Source organism: Tenrec ecaudatus, chromosome 8 (genome assembly GCF_050624435.1).
Source record: "Tenrec ecaudatus isolate mTenEca1 chromosome 8, mTenEca1.hap1, whole genome shotgun sequence".
Taxonomy (NCBI): domain Eukaryota; kingdom Metazoa; phylum Chordata; class Mammalia; order Afrosoricida; family Tenrecidae; genus Tenrec; species Tenrec ecaudatus.
Genome location: NC_134537.1, coordinates 20165546 through 20184025, shown reverse-complemented (window position 1 = coordinate 20184025; position 18480 = coordinate 20165546). Strand labels below are relative to the sequence as shown.

At 40.1% G+C, this 18480-nt stretch overlaps 1 protein-coding gene across 1 annotated transcript in view; it reads right to left on the bottom strand.

Annotated features, from left to right (window-relative positions):
* Positions 1-18480, bottom strand: part of KCNMB2 (potassium calcium-activated channel subfamily M regulatory beta subunit 2) — a 43879-nt gene that overhangs the window by 8661 nt on the left and 16738 nt on the right. Inside the window, exon 3 of the mRNA XM_075555601.1 lies at positions 16224-16419. Within this exon, the coding sequence (XP_075411716.1) occupies positions 16224-16419 (196 nt within the window). The remainder of the gene's footprint in view (positions 1-16223; positions 16420-18480) is intronic.

The following is an 18480-nucleotide window of genomic DNA, read 5'->3' as shown; positions in this document are numbered from 1 at the left end:
AAATAAGGTGTATTGATAATTATTGGCGATTGAATGGAAATGTTAGAAACCAAGAGAAAGAAACAGTAGTTGGAAAACATTAGCCCAAAACAAGGCTCCAGGAAGTGATGGCCTACAATTGAAATGTTTCAACAGGCTGATAAAGTACTGGAAGCACTCACTCCTCTATTCTGGGAAACTTAGAAGGCAGCTACTTGGGAAACTGACCGGAAGAGATCCATACTTGAACCCCATTCCCCAAAAAGGTAATCAATCCAACAGAAGTCTCAAAATATAGAACAATATCACTGGTGCCACAGGAAAGTAAAGACTTTGCTGAAGATCAGCCAAAAATGGTTGCAGCAGTCCACTGACAAGGAAGGAGCTGCCAGAGGTTCAGGCTGGATTCAGAAGAGGACGTGGAATAAGAGATATCATTGCCGACGTCAGCTGGATCTTGGCTCAAAGCAGAGAATACCATAAAGAGGTTTATTTCTGTCTCATTTGACTCCACAGAAACTGTAGACTATGTGACTCATAACAATCTGTGGATAGGTTTGAGAGGAATGCAAATTCCAGAAGATTTCATTGTGCTCATGTGAACCTTTATATGGATCAATCAAGAGGCAGTTGGGCAAACAGAACAGGGAAGACTGCATGGTTTTAAATCAGGAAATGTGGGTGACAGGGTTGTATCCTCTCACTATACTTATCCCATCTGTATGTGGAAAAAATAATCAGAGAAGCTGGCTTATATGAAGAAGGATGTGGCACCGGGATTGGAGGAAATCTTATTAGCAACCTATGATATGTGGGTGATATAACCTTGAGCGATGCACGTGAGGAGGGCCTGAATCACGAGCTGATGAAGATCAAGGATTGCAGATTTCAGTATGGATTACAACTCAGTGTAAAGAAAACCCCAGTCCTCTCAACTAGACCAAGAGTTAACATGCCGATCAATGGAGAAAGAGTTGAAATTGTCAAGGCTTCTGCCTTGCTTGGATCGACCATCAGTGTTCATGAAGCGGATGTCAAGAGGTAAAGGAAGCATGGTACTGGGTAACTCTGCTGAAATCAGGCCTCTTTAACGTGTTGCAAAGCAAGGCTATCACTTTATGGACTATTATATTCCTGACCTAAGTCATGCCATTGTCTTTCTTTCTTTTTAAATCGTTTTATTCGGGGCTCATACAACTCTTATCACAACCCATAGTCATGGTATTTTCAATCGCCTCATATGCATGCGAAACTGGAACACCGAATAAGGAAGACTAAAGAAGAATCAATGCATTTGAATGAATGATGCCACCAAAAATATAAAAAATAACATCGGCTGCCAAGAGAGCCAACAAATCTGACTTGGAAGAAATACAGGTAGAACGCTCCTTAGAAATCTTACGCACTTTAGACCTGTAACTGGTGAGATTTGTCCTTGCAAAAGGACTTCACGCATGGTAGAGTGGCAGCGAAAAAATGGGAGGCCATTAACTGGATGGAGTGACACAGTGACAATGACAATGGACTCAAACATAACATCCAAGTGAAGACGCCAAAGGAACAAGCGAGGTACAGCCTGAGTGCTCCTTAGAGGCCAGGTTGGGGAGGCTTTATCTCATGTACTTTGGACACGTTACCAGGAGAGACCAGTTCCTGGAGAAGGATATCATACTTGATAAAGGAGAGGGATAGTGGAGAAGGGAAAGATGGGTGGACATAGTCACTGCAACGATGGGTTCAAGCCTCCGAGCAATGGTGAGGATGGCACGGGACCGAATGGTATTTCTTTTTGCTTTGCACAGCGTTGCTATGAGTTGGAACTGCCTCAACGACCCTAGATGACAATGACAACAATTATGGGGATGTCAATTTCCTTTAAAAACCCTTTTAAAATAATTTTCCTGGAGGTTCTTTACAGCTCTTATCACAATCCTTACATCCATCCATTGTGTCAAGCATTTTTGTACATATGTTTCCATCATCATTTAAAAAATTTTCCTCTCTATTTGAGCCCTTGGTATCAGCTCCTTTTCTCCCCTCCCTTCATGAACCCTAGATAATTTATCAATATTTTCCCATAAGACTTCCTTCTCCTTAACCCACTTTTCTGTTGTCCATCCCCCTGGGAGAAGGTTTAAACTCTTTTCTATAGCATACTTTCACCTGATTATTATGCACTCTGTGTAAAATGATGCATTATATGGGACCCTGACTTTGCTTAAACATAATAAACAATACTATTCCCTGCTCTTAAGCCTTTTATTTGATCTTCAGTCCCTTGAAATATGATGAAATGATGTGGATTCTCACTTGTTCACTAAATATGCTATCAGGTGATACGTGTTTCAGAGAATTTTGATTTTTCAGAACTCTTTTATATGTTCTTTGCTGAAAATGCGTTAATGTCTTCTCCCTTAAAAGACACCATGATGAGGTAAAGAGACTCTGATTTTAATTTTAACCTAATTAGTGAAAATGAGACTTTGGGAAAGCAATTTGACTTTCTGAGTTCAACTTCATTATTGTAAAATGGGGATAATATTGGTTATACTATGTGGGTTGCTGTTGTAATGGAATTGGTTAGTTCAAGTAAAATATTTAGTAACGTGTTATATATTGAATTATATTCTCTCAAAATATTTTTAAAACTTCTGTTCCCTGTACTTGTGGGTGTTTGAAAATAGAAGTTTTCTTTTGTTATATGAATGAGCACATATACGTATAGGGCAATCCTTAAACCTTATCACTTCTGAGTTATAAAAAGGCAGAATAGACACAGGAAACACAGCATGGAAAACAAGCACCAAGGAACACCTAGGAATTCAGGGGTCTGGCAAAGATGGGCCTCTCCCTGGAGCCACATGATGATGTTACATTTATAGCTTCTTAAACTTCAAGGAAATGAGTTTCTGTTCTTCACAGCTGCCCACCTGTGGTACTTTTTGTTTGGGCCACATTAGGTAGCTAAAACATGTTACATGGCACATTGTAAGTACTTAATAAATTCTGGCTATTCACATTTTAAGGGTAGGGTTTAAATCAGAATGAAATAAGATGCTTTTCACTAATGTACTAGCATATTTTTGACATATAACACACAGTAGACCCCAATTGATGTTCACTCATTCAGTTACTGCCATTGAATTGACCCTCAACTTCACTTGATTTACAGCTATGTAGAGGAACTCAATGCTTATACACTTTGCTTAAAATTCTGGGCTCTCATAACATACAAGATCTCACGAAGCAAAACCTATAGCAGTGGTTTGGCCATTGTCTACAAAATTTTTCGCTGTAACAAATGGGGCTTGGAGGTCTGTAACAGCTTCTACTGGGTAGAGGCCAGGGATGCAGCTGATTATCGTGTAATGCACACAGCTGCATTTGCCTCCACCAGCAAAGAATTATTTCACTCAAAATGCCAACAGTGTCATGGTTGAAAAAGAAGGGTCAAAATAGCACGATTCCCTGGATTTAGGGAACGTAGAGGTCCAGGAGTGGGCGACAAGATGAGCAATGATGTTAAGAGTTTGAAGTTCTAAATAATCAGTGGAACTAATTTTCCGCAAAAAATAAAATACCTGTCTTTTTTTTTTTTTGATTGCCAAGAAGTGGATAGAGTTTCTTGTTTTGAACCACAGTGCATTTTACACACACTCTCAAATCAGACCGGCATGTTTTGAGACTCCCTGGTGAGCAAGCGCTGCTTTAAATTCCAGCAGGAGGACCATGGATGAGGCATCACAAGCAACCAGCACAGTGAGTTATTCTTAGTCACTGTCTATGATTCCAGTGACAGCCTGGTGGCCAAGGAGGCAGGGGCCCTGGCACCTACTCGAAACTCTCAGAGACCATTAATCAGTCAATTGCTCCCGGAGAACATGCCAGCTTATCAGCTCATGCAGCTGAACTTGTAATGTTGGCTGCAAGCTAGGCACTGGGCTCAGGAAAACACACAATGAGAGAACATGACAATTTAAAATAAATATCCCTTTGATGTTTGCCTGGCTAGTGTTGACTATTAAAAGGAATTTCAATGTGTGGGTCATAATAAATAATGAACAACACTGCAAATAATGAGCATTCCGGAACGCTTAATTATGCTCACAAGCGACCTATACATACACCAGGAGCAGTCTTTTGAAAAGAACAAGAGACACTCAGCGGTGTAACATCAGGAAAGGTGTGTGGTAGGGTTGAGTCCTTCCACCACACTTACTCAACTAAATGCTGAAAAATGTCACATTAGTATCCAAGGAAGACTCATTAACAGCCTGTGATATACAGATGGTACACTTTTGCTTATTGAAACTGAAGAAGACTTGGACCAATTACTGATGAAGATCAAAGATGACAACCTGCAGTATGTACTACGGCTCAACATAGCGAAAACCAAAATCCCCACCATTGGACCTATCAGCAAACCATAAGTAATGGAGAAAGTATTGAAGTTGTCTAGGATTTGATTTTAATTCGACTTAGGTCCACAAGCAAACCAATGAATTGGGCAAAAAGGCTACAAAAGATCTCTTTAACGTGTTAAAAAGTAAAGATGTCATTTTGAGGACTAAGGTGCACCTGACTCATGCCACCATTCGTCCGCCAGTTTGCTGTTCTGTGGTGGCTTGCTGTGTGTGAGACTGATGCTGGAAGCTGTGTCACGGGTATTTCAAATGCCAGGGTCACCCAAAGGGAACAGGTTTCAGTGGAGCTTCCAGACTAGGAACCATGAAGAAGGACCCCGCTCCTACTTTTGAGGAAGAAGCCGCTGTAAACCTTCTGGGCAACCTTCTGTTGTACATAGGATCACTGTGGGTCGGAGCTGACTCCATCGCACCTAACGGCAAGAAGCCATGATGCGTTTTGTAACCTCATGCATGCTACCGTTGAACAATAAATAAGGGAGACGAAAAGAATAGATCCCTTTGGATTAGGGTATTACATAGATTTCAGACTGCCAGAAGGGACACATCTGTCTTGGACAATGTATAGCCAGACTCCTTTTAAAATAGCCAGACTTCCTCGCACATACTGTGGTGATATTATCAAGAATGTCTCTCTGTAGAAGGACAATGTCCTTGGTAAAGAAGAGCATCAGCCAAAAAGCTCCTCTAGGAGGTGGTCTTCCTCCACCAAGACTGCAGTGATGAGCAGTCTTGCCAGGATGATTGCAAGGATGATAAGGTTGGTGCGGGGCTGGGCAGTTTGTTCTCTTGTACAAATGATCAATAGGTGTTGACTCAAAGGCACTAAAAAGAAAAACAACAAGACAACAAGGACGGCAATAACATCCTTTGGGGTGCCTTTCTACGAAGGCATAGATAACAAATCTCATTTGCCTTTGTTTCAGATCACAGCCTGTCAGCAATAACTTATGTTTCTCAATAAAACTGTTTTCATTTTTTGGAAACGACGAGGAAGATTTATTTTTGGAGAGCTAAGGTGAAGGTAGCTGGAGTTGGAGGATGGCACAGAAATATATATATATATATGAATTTACAGCTACTTCTCTACCACCTGTCTGTCAGTTTCTTGTACGATGGAGGTTTATGCGTTGCAGCGATGCTGAAAGTTGCGGCATTGTTCTTTTAAATGCCGTCAGGGTTGGACAGAGTGAAGAGGTTTCAGCACAGCTTTGGGATTAAGAATAGACTGACTGCCCCGTCAGAATGGCCTCAATGAAGAGAAGAGCCAGTCAGGGTCCAGTGTACCACCGATGAAACACACAACCTTCCTCTAGTTCTTTAATGCTTCCTACCTCCACCCCCACTACCATGACCCCAATTCTAGCTTACAAATCTGACTAGACCAGAACATGTATACTAGTTCATATACTAGTACATATAAGAGCTCACAACACAGGGAATCCAGAACAGATTAACCCCACAGGACCAATGAAGGGAGGAGTGGGGTGGGGTGAGGGGGCGGGGTGATGGGAACTGATCACAACAATCGACATGTGACCCCCATCCCAGGGGAACGGACAGCAGAAAAATGGGTTAAAGGAGACAGCATTTGGTGTAAGGCATGACAAAAAAGTAGAAGAAGAATTTATAATTATCAAGGGGACATGGGGGAGGGAGGGAGAAAATGAGGAGCTGATGTCAGGGGCTCAAGTAGAAAGAAAATGTTTTGGAAAAGACGACGACAACATATGTACAGATGTGTTTGACAAAATGGATATATGTATGGATTATGATAAGAGCTGTAGGAGTCTCCAATTTTTTTTAAAAAAGAATAGACTACAAAGAAAGAGTTGACTGTCCACTTTTAAGAATTAGCCAATGAAAACCTTATGATTAGCAGAGGGATTTTGTCAGACACTGGAAACCTCATGAATGGCAGCAGAGGTTGTCCTAGAGAGTGACAGAAGATACGGCCCATAGGTTGGAAGTCCTGCAAAATATGACGGAGGAAGAACTGCCTTCTTTCTTACAGCAGAGTTGACCATAAGGGTGTAGATGAAGTAAAGCTTTCAGGACCTTTGTTTGCTGATGGGGCATGACCCAAAATGAGAAGAAACAGCTACAAACATCTATCAATAATTGGAATGTGGAATGTATGAAGTATGAGTCTAAGAAAATTGGAAGTCACCAGAAATGAAATGGAATGTAGTAAAATTGAAATTATTGTTGTTAGTGAGCTTAAATGGACTGGCATTGACTGTTTTGAATCAGACAATCATATGGTTTACTCTGCTCGGAAGGACAAATTTATAAAAATGACATCCAAATTATCAACAAAAAGGACACTTCAGGATCTCTCTTGAAATACAATGCTGTCTGTGATAAGATAATATTTATCCTAATATGAGTAAATCCAGGAAATATTAATCAAATATATGTAGCAACTACTTTACTTTGTCTTCTCAAGCTGCCATTTAAAATTTTAAAAGTAATAAAAAATCAAAGAATTTTACTGATTTCTTCAACCTAAAATTGACCAAACATACAGTCAAAATGCATTGATATTTATTGGTGATAGGAACACAAAGTTTGGAACAATATTCAGAACATATGGGCTTGGGGATAGAAGCAAGCCTGGAGACCATGTGATAGAATTTTTCAAGCCCAACAAATTCGAATTGACTACATCTTTGGGATGGAGAAGCTTAATATCAGCAGGCAAAGTCAAGCCAGGATCTGACTATGGAACTGACCATCAATTGTGCATATTTACAGTTTGGGTTGAAGTGGAAGAAAATTAAAACAAGCCCACGAGAGTCAAAAATATGTCTGTGGGGATATCCCACCTGAATTTTGAGAACATATCAGAATGCAATTCACATCTTGAACATTAATGACAGAAAACATGATGAGCTGTGAGATGACAAAAAAACAAAACTAAAAAAATCATACGTGAAGGAAGCAAAAGGTCATTAAAAAGACAGGCAGGAAGGGTAAGACTGAAGTGGATCTCAGAAGAGATGCTGTAACTGGCTTTTAATCATAGAATAGCTAAGGTAAGTGGAATAAATAATGACGTCAAAGAGCTGAACAGAAAATTTTAAATGGCAGCTTGAGAAGACAAAGTGAAGTATTGTATTGAAATATGTAAAAACCTAGAGTTAGAAAGCCAAAACAAAACAAAACAAAACAAAACCACATGCCTAGAATATCTTAAACTGAAAGAATGAATAAAACTCAAGCCTCGACTTAAAATAATGATAGATTCTATGGGGAAAATCTTGAATGATGCAGGAAGCATTGAAAGAAGATGAAAAGAGTGCACAGAGTCACTGTACTAAGAAGGACTAGTCAACATTCAACCATTTCAAGACTTAGCACGTGATCAGGAACCAATAGTACTGAAGGAAGAAGTCACTGCAATGAAGGCATTCACCAAAAGCCAGGCTCCAGGAATTAATGGAATACCAATCAAAATGTTTCAACAAGCTGATGAAGCACTGGAAGCACTCATTTGCTTATGCCAGGAAATTTTGAGGACAGCTACTTGGGCAACTGACAGGAAGAGATCCATATTTGTGCCCATTCCAAAGAGAGGTGACCTAACAGAATGTGCAAATATAAAACAATATCATTGTAAAATTTTGCTGAAGATTACTCAGCAACAGTTGTAGCAGGACAGGGAGCAGCCAGATAATCAGGCCAGATTCAGAAGAGGACACAGAACAAGAGATACCATTGCTGACGTCAGCTGGAACTTGGCTCAAAGCAGAGAATACCAGGAAGATGTTTATTTCTGTCTCATGGACTCTGTAAGAACAGTAAACTATGTGACCCATACCAATCTCTAGATAGACTTGAGAAGCATGGGGATTCCAGAACAATTCATTGTGCTCATGTGGAACCTGTCTGTGGATCAATCAAGAGGCAGTTGTGCAAGCAGAACTGGGAAGACTGCAAGGTTTAAAATCAGGAAAGGCATGTGTCATGTTGTATCCTCTCACCATACTTCATTCAATCTGTGTGCTGAGCAAATCATCAAGAAACTTGGCTCTATAGAGCAGAGTGAGGCATTAGGACTGGATGAAAGCTCATTAACAACCTGTGATATGCAGATGACACAACCTTGTGTGCTGAAAGTGAGGACTGGACATCTTGCTGATGAAGATCTGGGTTGCATCCTTCAGAATGGATTCCAAATCAATGGAAAGAAAACCAAAATCCTCACAATTGGAACCAATAGACAAAATTCTGCAAACAGAGAAAGATTGAAATTGTCAAGGATTTTTTTCTTGCTTGGATTTACTATCACTGCTCATGGAGGCAGAACTCAAGAAATCAAAGGATGCATTGCTTTGGATAATCTGTTGAACAAGACCTCTTTAATGTGTTGAAAGGCAAGGATGTCATTTTGTGGATGAAGGTGCTCTTGAGTCAATGCATGGGATTTTCACTCACCTGATATGTATACATATTAAACTTGGACATTGAATAAGGAAGACTAAAGAAGACTTGATGCATTGGAATTATGGTGACCAAAAAATATTGACAGTGCCTTTGGCTGCCAAACACATCTAGCTTGGAAGAAGTACAGCTCATTTACTTTAGATGTTTATCAGGAGAGCTCAATCTCTGGAAAAGGACTCCATGGTTGGGAAAGTAGAGTGGCAGTGAAAAAGAGAGAGATGGATTTGCCCAGTGGGTACAACAATGGGCTAAAACCCAACAACCGTTGGCAAGATGGTGCAGGACCCGACACTGTTTTTTCTGTTGTACATAGGCTGAAACCAAATTGACGGCAATTAACAACAGCAGTATCTGTTTTATTTTACTTTTGTTAGAAATATGCTGAAAATTGATTCGCATGATCATGGGTTAATGACTTCTGACAGAGAAATAACTGTAGTTTCAGTCTACTTCTCTTTAAAGGAAGATCATCACCCAGAAGGTGACAAGTCCAAGTTAGCAAGGTGAATCCAGTGACTGCTGTTACCTTTCTGCGGGGAGCAGTTTTGATTCTAAAAGGGGCTGTGAGTCTGGGGATATGAACAGCATGTTTGCAGAGCTCGGGGCAAGAGGTATCATTAAAGACCTATTAAATGGGCATCTTTTTCATTTTGAATTGAAATTCTAAAATACTACATTTTAGGTGTTATGATCAATTTGAAATAAATTTGTTCCCACAGGAACTGCAGTTCAGATTTGAATATCTCCATTTCTGAAGTAGGAATGAATTGGTTCTTAAGGGCTATTGCCGTCAAGGTCCTGGAAAGAGCAAATAGTATTAAGTTTTGGAAAAGACAATATCATCCTAGGCTAAAAATTATGTCTATCAACAATTTTGCAAGCCTAATAAAATAGGTATGTATGACATGAATACAAAGAAAATAAAAGCACACAAGGACTTCAGATATTGGAATTTCAAAACAGACTTTAAAACAGCTATGCTTACACATTTTATGTTTAAGAAATTACAAGATAAGGATTAGAATAGCATAGGGCATTGGAAAGGATAAAATAAGACCAAAGAATTGAAAATTAAAAGAATAGTCTATTGGACTTACTAGTAGATTTTTCAGAGCTGAGGAAAGAATTGCTGAATTAGAATATTGATAAATATCTAGAATGATGCACAGAGAGACAAAAGGGAGGGAAATACAAAAGAGAATGTAGGAAACATAGGGACACAGCGAGTAGCCTAAGATACAGCTAGTTGGAGTCCTTGAAAGAAAATGGGGACCGTGTGAGAGTGGAGACAATATTTGATGTGATTATAACAGAAATGTTCTAATATGAGCAAAAACAAAGAAGCCTGGGGCTATTAAACTAAATAAGTAAAATTATATGCACAATCTGACATGTAATAATGAAACTGTATAAAATCAAACAAAAACAAGATTACTTTTAAAGAAGTTGCAATTTGACTGAGAACTGATTTTTTTTCCTTTTTTTACATTTTATTAGGGACTCACACAACTCTTATCACAATCCGTACATATACATACATCAATCATATAAAGCACATCCATACATTCCCTGCCCTAATCATTTTCTTTTTTTTTTTAACAATTTATTGGGGCTCATACAATTCTTATCACAGGAGAACTGATTTTTAATGGTAAAAATGATTGTCAGAAGATATAGAATGTCAACAATGTGCAGAAATAAAATAATTATTAGCCTATAGTTTTGCATTGATTGTGTATGAGATGAAATATTTCCACATAAATGAAAACAAAAAATCCTTTTACCAAATAAATTGAATAAATATTAATGAAAGTGTTTTTAAGTAATAAGAAGAAATGATCCAATATTTTATTTAAAATAGTGAAAAAGGTATAAATTCTGAAATTGAGAATAAAAAACAAAACAAAAGATATTAAATACATCTAAATTAATACTTAGCACATACAACAACAGTAGTAATCTCTTCATAAATATCTTCATAATAATCTCTTGGTACACATAGAATAAAATTATATTATGCAATTTTGGAAGAGAAAAAGTGGAGTTAAATATTTTCATTTCCTTGATTAGTCAAAGTTGAAATTACAATCTCTAGGTTAACCACTAAAAGAATAGCAACTGAATAGAATATTCCCAGGAAAGAAGGGGAAGTGAAAGGGATTATTAAAATAGTCCACAGAAGATAAGATGATTTTTAAAAATATGGACTGGGACAAATGGCTGCCTTTATAGCAAAAAATGCAAGCAAAAACAACCCAGAAACTCGACTTCTATATAAACATCCATTTCAGGTAGATTGCATTATGAATGTAACAGGAAAAACAGTAATTCTTCTAGAAGATAATTTAGGAGAATGACTCCAAGACCTCAAAGAAGATGAGAAAACAAAGCACTGAACACAAAGGGAAAGACTGACAAAACCAGCTACACTGTTTAGAAACTTCTAAATGTCCCCAATTGTGAGAAGACGTGTAACATGGATAACTTACATACCTAGACAGAAAGAATTCCTGCAACGAGTACAAATCCAATAAAATCCAAGAAACAATCCAGTTGTTAAAAAATGGGCAGAGGACCTGAGCGGACATTGTGCCAAAGAGGTTCTCCAAATGGCCAATAAAGATAGGAAGAGGCACTGGACAATGTCACTCATCAGAATCACAGGAAATAGCAACACACTTTAGACAATGGTGACATGGCAGATTATCTTCCATCCCTAGAGGTGCCGAAACAGAAACACCACAGGAGAATGGCTTTCACAAACACATCGGTATTCGCTCTCAGTTTGGGAGTCCACGAGTCCAAACGCATTGTGCCAGTTTGGGCTCACAATTTATTTATTTACTTGTTTGTTTGTTTATTTTTAAATCATTTTATTAGGGGCTCATACAACTCTTATCACAATCCATACATACATCACTTGTGTAAAGCACATTTGTACATTCATTGCCCTCATCATTCTCAAAGCACTTGCTCTCCACCCAAACCCCTGGCATCAGCTTCTCATTTTGTCCCCTCCCTCCCTGCACCCCTCTCCCTCATGAGCCCTTGATAATTTATAAATTATTTTGTCATATCTTGCTCTGTCCCACATCTCCCTTCACCCACTTTTCTGTTGTCTGTCCCCCAGGGAGGAGGTCACATGTAGATCCTTGAATTCTATTTCTCCTTTCCAACCCACCCTCCTTATCCCCTCCCAGTGTCACCACTCACACCACTGGTCCAGAGGGGATCATTTAGAAAGCAGGCCTTATCTCTGTCAGCATCTGCCGAGCTGACACTCCCTAGACATCTCTATGTTTCTTGGCATCAATCTTCTGCTCTATGAGTTTCTCAGTGCAGGGACCCTGGGTCCCAATGAGGCTCTTTACTCCTGGCATTTCTTTCTTAGTGGAAGTGAGTCCCCCCCTTTTTTTCTTCCTTGCTTCTCTCTCCTTTTTATCTCATAAGATAAGAAATAAAACAGATCACACTCCAGGGAAACATCCTTCCATCAGATCAGGGTTGTGATTGTATTAAGGGAATTGCAGCTCACCCTTAATCCTTTGATTAGTTTATCACATCAGCTCACATTACTAGGGATCATTATATAAATGCCACAGTACACCATCACACTGAGAGTCACGGCTCAGTCAACTTCACACATACTTTTGCAGGACCTGACTCAGTCCATGACACAGAGGATACCAAGTGGTGGCAAGAATACAGAGCAGTAAAGAATGTCTCATCCCCGTAAATGTTGTTGAGAGAAAAAATTGTAAAGCATGTTGAAAAATAATTTGGCATTATCAAATCACTTCCTATATTGATTCCCGTTTATACCCAGCCGAAATGTGTATGCTTGTTTATAAATGTTTGTACAACTCAATTTATTGAATGTTTAATAAAACACAGTGTTTAAGGAAACATGCTTAGAAGGTAAAACTTTAAAGAAAACTAAAAAAGTAATTTCCATAACAGGATAGTTATTGTCTTTGGCAGAGGACAGAGCCTGCTGCTCTTGGAAGGCAGTAGGAAGGGCGTTTTGGGGTGTAGACACCCCTAGTGATGATAAGGAATATCTTTGTGATAAATGTTTCAGCTGTACTTTCTCATTTTATGCTTGCCTCTAATTACAATCAAAGTAGTAGGCTGAATAAAGCAGAGCCTAGTATGTTGCAAAGATAAGATCCTACATATATGACTGGGATATACATACATGATAGGTTCACTCCCTGCTTATTGCAATAACAGTGCAGTCATCAGGTTGAAGTGATCAAGCATCACAAGTGGGAAATCGAAAAATGTTCCGCTTTTTGATGCTTGTTTGAGTTTGGTCAATTTCCATTTCCATGGATATTTGAGAGCTTTAGAGGCATATTTGGGTCAGCTTTGATTTAACAATCTTACTTGAGGGATGATCTTGAAAGATATGCGTTTTGTGAGAGCTTTAAACTCTTATTTATTTGCAAAACAGAGGAAAGGCTAGTATTGTTTGTGGCTAACACAGATGCGAGAAAACCAGAGCAAACATTTTGAACAATATTCTCAGAAATATTCATTATGGCAAATCCTCAGGAGTATTTGCAACCATTCTTTTAAGTTGAGACAACAAAACACAAGATGGATTTCCTTACATTGTGTCCATATAGCAGAAACAAAGCCTACTTAGTCCTGATGCTCTAGAATCAAACCTCCAAGCTCCAATATTTTTCAATAAATCTAAATGATATCATTTATATGAAGACAATTACAATGGAAAGAATGTTTTTTGTTTTGTATTTTTTACAAGAAGAATTAGGCTTCATAAGGGTTGTTGTTAGGCGGCAGTCAAGTTAAGTTCCAAGTCATGGTGCCCACGTACAACAAGGCAACACTGGTCTTGCACCATCCTCACAAGTGTGACTGTGCCTGAGCCCATTGTTGCCGCCATTGTGTTAATCCACCTTGGGGAGGGACTTCTGCTCTTTTTGCTGACTCTCCACTTTACCAAGTAAGATGTCCTCTCCAAGGACGTTTACCTCCTGCTACGAATATAAAGTATGTGAGAGAAGATTTTGCTGTCTGTCTTTCTAAGGGGCATTCTAGCTTCCCATGACCGAGCTATCTGTTCTTCGAGCTGTCTATGGTATAATCAATATTCCTTGCCAACAGCATAATTCAAAGGCATCAATTCTCCTTCAGTCATTCTTATTAAACTTCTAGGTTTCCCATTCGTATGAAGCAATCAAAAATACCTTGGTTTGGGTGAGCCATACGTGAGTTTTCAAAGTGATGTCTTTACTTTTTAATATTTAAAATATATCTTTTTCAGTTGATGCGTTCAATGCAAAACATCTTTCCTTACTGTTGTTTCCATTGACTGTGGATCTATGCAAAACAACTTCCTGGACAACGTCAATCTTTGCTCTACGTATCATGATGGTGCTTATTGGTCTAATTGTGATGCTTTTTAAAAAAATATTGAGTTCTAATTCACATTGAGGATTGTAATCTTTTATTTTTATCAGTGTGTCAATTCCTCTTCACAACAGCAATCAGGGTTGTGACATCTGCTTATCAAAAGTTGTTAATGGTTTTTCCTCCAACTGTGACACTATATTCTTTATATAAACCAGTTTCTCAGTTTAGTTGCTCAGTATGCAGATTCAATAAATATGGTGAAAGGATACAACCCCGATTCCTACCTCTCCTGCTCTTAAACCAGGCACTACCTCCTCGTTCTTTGTGAAATTCTACCTCTATTGCAGGGACAGACGGTGGCATCAGGTTGTGCAGGCATATGAGAGAGTCTGGTCATCTACATTGCCACCATAAATCCCAAATCAATTGATAGAATCAGGTTGGTTCTGATGACACTTTACTTCAAGGTCACCCCAGGCCATATGCATTCCCACTTGATGCATAAGGTTTACTACAGCCCACATCTATTGGACATTCAACATGTGGACTTGCATATGTATGTCTGTGTGGACAGATCTTGAGTGGTAAGTGAGTTGAGTTCCTAACTATGCCTTTAAGGATTTTTAAGATATTCAGAACTGGTGCATAGGGCTCTTATTTAGATTTACGTCGCTGCAAGAAAAGGCTGGTGATCTTTTCATCCATGTGGATGCTGCAGGTGCAACAAGTGACGGAGTCACAAAGAACTGGTTGGGAGTAACCGTTGGGTCAATTGTTTCAAAGTAAGGGCAACTGGGAGCTCTTCCTGTTAATCTGACATTTGTCATCTGTCATCTGCCTGCAGTGGGAAATTCAGTCTCTTTGAGCATAATGTATATGAAGACATACTTGCAGAACACACACAAATACAAGCCTATGAAGAGATAGCGAGAAACACAAAGAAACTCACACAGAGGGTTGTTTTTCTTTTTAAATCTAAGCTTAGAAAGCTGGAGAAGCCTTTGGGTCGCCATTTATTCTATTCTTTCTAGGAGGATCTTCTCTCTCTCTCTCTCTCTCTCTCTCTCTCTCTCTCTCTCTCTCTTTCTCTCTCTCTCTCAGTATCCTATTGTCTATTTCCATTCAAAAACTCTCCAGTCAGAGTTAGCTTAAATGATCATTTTTATTGAACATAGGTATAAAGATATAGGTGGAAAGATTGAGAAACCCCATGTAATACAATCAGAATATAAGTGAATTTGGGGGTGAGTGTGACCAGACCATTCATATTCCCACAATGGATGATTTAGGCTAGTGTTCGAAGCTGAATTCTCCATCCCCAGTGTCAGTGATACAAAGGTTAAGCTAGAGGACCAAAAGCCCATTCACTGCTTAATTTTGGACTTATCCGTCTTGCCACTTGTCCAAGCAGAGGAGGTGACACAGGACAAAGCACAGCGCTAGCTGTGTCCATCGATTGCAGGTCTCCCCTGTGCCAAGCTTTAAGTTCAGCACGTCACAAACTCTCATCCTAGAGCTGACCTTGTAAGGATGACCCCTTTTTTATTTAAAGGAAGTGGAGGTTCAGAGAGGTTCAAGTACACCCTCAAGATCATGGAAAAGCAAAATGCCATTTTCCCCTGTGACAGGTATACAAACCCCCGTCTTTCCACAGGGAGACTAATGGCATTGTGGTCCCTGTAACTCTGTCAAGTGTGCATTCGCTTCGAAAGACTCGGGTGGTTGTAAGTGTGGCTATAATAACCGTCCAGATCGAATCAAAGGCTAAATCTGCACGCTCACAAATGGGAATGGTTTGTCCACAACTTGCATTGAAAATGAGTGTCTCTCCAGGCAGAATCAGATAGCTAGTTCTATGAATGAGGGAGGCAGAACCCGCTTCCTAGTGGGCATCCTTATGGCAATGCTGGCAGGGGGCTCTGGAGGGGCATGAGATAGGGCGGGGAGCTCTGCAGGGGGAGTGGACTGCAGTACACACCACGTTCCTACCTTCTGATTGATTTTCATAGTCTCTTCGGTGTGGTAGAGAAGGTACTTTTCCCCCGAGGACGTGAGATTCACGTACACCTGTAGGCAGGGGTACTGGGAGAGTTTCCAGCACTCTGGACCGCAGCTGAAGGAGCAATTAAATGTTTCTGTGATGGACGCATTCAGCAAGGTGCATTGAGACTCTTCTGTCCACACACTACAGAGAGAGAGGGGAGAAGAAGACAGGTCCAATGCGGGTAATAACAAGGAAGGTGCATCAGGGAGGTACAATTTGTCAGCTCTCTACCCGGAAGAGGCCATCATTTCCACATCTCTAATATAATACACAGCTATTTGGTTCTGTGGGTAAAGTTCATGTCTTTTTAGAGCAGCGTTAGGCACACTATAGTACAAGATAAGTTTTGCTTGGTGCTTGAGAACTTTTTCAATGACTTTCATTGGCTACAGTGTAACATCTTCCAGTCCCTGGTTTAATTGAGATATATATATGTCTCTAATTGAATTCATTGGTAAACCCAGGCAATTTTTCAAAGCATTACCCGCAGTCACCTTGTGTTTCTATTTTGTAAGCAGCTCCCTGCCATTCCTGTCTTCCTCTCGGCAAGGATTGGCTTCACACTCTTCTTACCCCAACCTGCACCCCAGCCCAGTGTGTGGACACAGAAGGGGAGGGGGGATTGGTAAAGGGATGAAATGGTTTGAACACCAACTTGAAGGAAAGAGGTATATTTTCTTAAGACTTTCTAGTAAGGAAGGGAAAAATAATGCCCCGTTTTGACTCTCCCAGGAGCTCTGGGGCACAGTTCAGCATCGCTGACCAAAAGGTTGGTGGTTTGAACTTCCTATAGACGCATTCTGTGGGAGAAGTACTTATATAAGTGGGTACAGTCTTTACAGCCACATGGAATGGTTCTACTCTGTTCTCTAGGGCCGCTCTTGAGTAGGCATAGACTCAGTGATATTTAATTTTGGGTGGCTTTATTATACCAAGAGCTTGGTGTGCACATTTTTGCTCTGATCAGAGTATTATACACAGCACTATACCCACGTGTATGTATTATATGTGTGTTTATACATATGTGTGTACATGTACATAAAACTCACTCCATCAAGTCAGCTCTGGCTCACAGCAACCCGATAGGGTGGGGTAAAAATGGCCTCCTGGCTTTCCTAGACGGTAACTCTTCCTGGGAGTGGAAAGCCTCATCTTGATCCTGACAACCCTCTAAGGAGGGGATTAATTCCCTTTATGCGTTGATGACCTTTCCAAGGTACAGGAACTGAAGGTCAGAGAAATCAAGTAGCAACCCAAGGACACACACTAGTAAGTGATTATATGCACTCCCAGATTTCTCAAAGGTCAGGCTCACCCCAGGGTGCTATCTTCCCTAGAAGGACCATAGAAAAGAAACTCTTCTACACAGATTAATGGTCCGTATCAGCACCTTGGGACTTCCCAGCCAGAAAGGTACAGAGACATTTTCCAACTGTCCATCAGTCAGCTGGTCACTTTGAAATACTGTCATGGTCAAGGATAACATTTGTGATGAAGATGTAACACACCAGCAATCCATGTTTTGCTTGTGGGTGATTTTGACAGGCTGATGGCCACAGTGATTGGAATGTGTGCTTTCTGCGCAGATTCAAATTGCTTCGAGGTGAGATACTAGACAGGGAGTTTGGTCTACGGGTCATAGTCTAGGGGTCTCGCCAATCACTAGCAGACCAGTAAAGCCAATCCTTTCTATGATTTTGAATTTTGTTTTGTATCATTTGGAAGGGTCTTATAGCTTTCAGCAGCAGAACCATTTTATGACCACCTCCCCACAGCTATCCCTGTGCTGGCTCTCACGTGCACACCACATCCTCTTTATGGCAACAGTCAGAGAGACTGCCGGGTTTGATCATGCGGCTAACTTGGTGTTACTTCTTTTGTTCTTTGACGTGGCTGCACAGTAGTGTTTCTCAGCCTGGGCAGAGCATCAGCATGATCAGGGGGTGCTTTAAGAGATGCTCCTCACTATGTTCCACCCATTTGTGTCCAGTTGCCAGTTGAGTTGATTTCCAACTCCTGGGACCCTCAAGATCTCACAGTGTTCAATGGCTAAATCTTGGAAACACATTTCCAAGCACTCTTTCAGGTGCCTCCGAGTGGACTTGAACTTATAACATTTTGGTTAGCAGCCAAATATGTTCATCAGTATCGTCCGATGTGCCACTGAGAACCACTGATGTGTGTGGTGATGGGCAGGCTGAG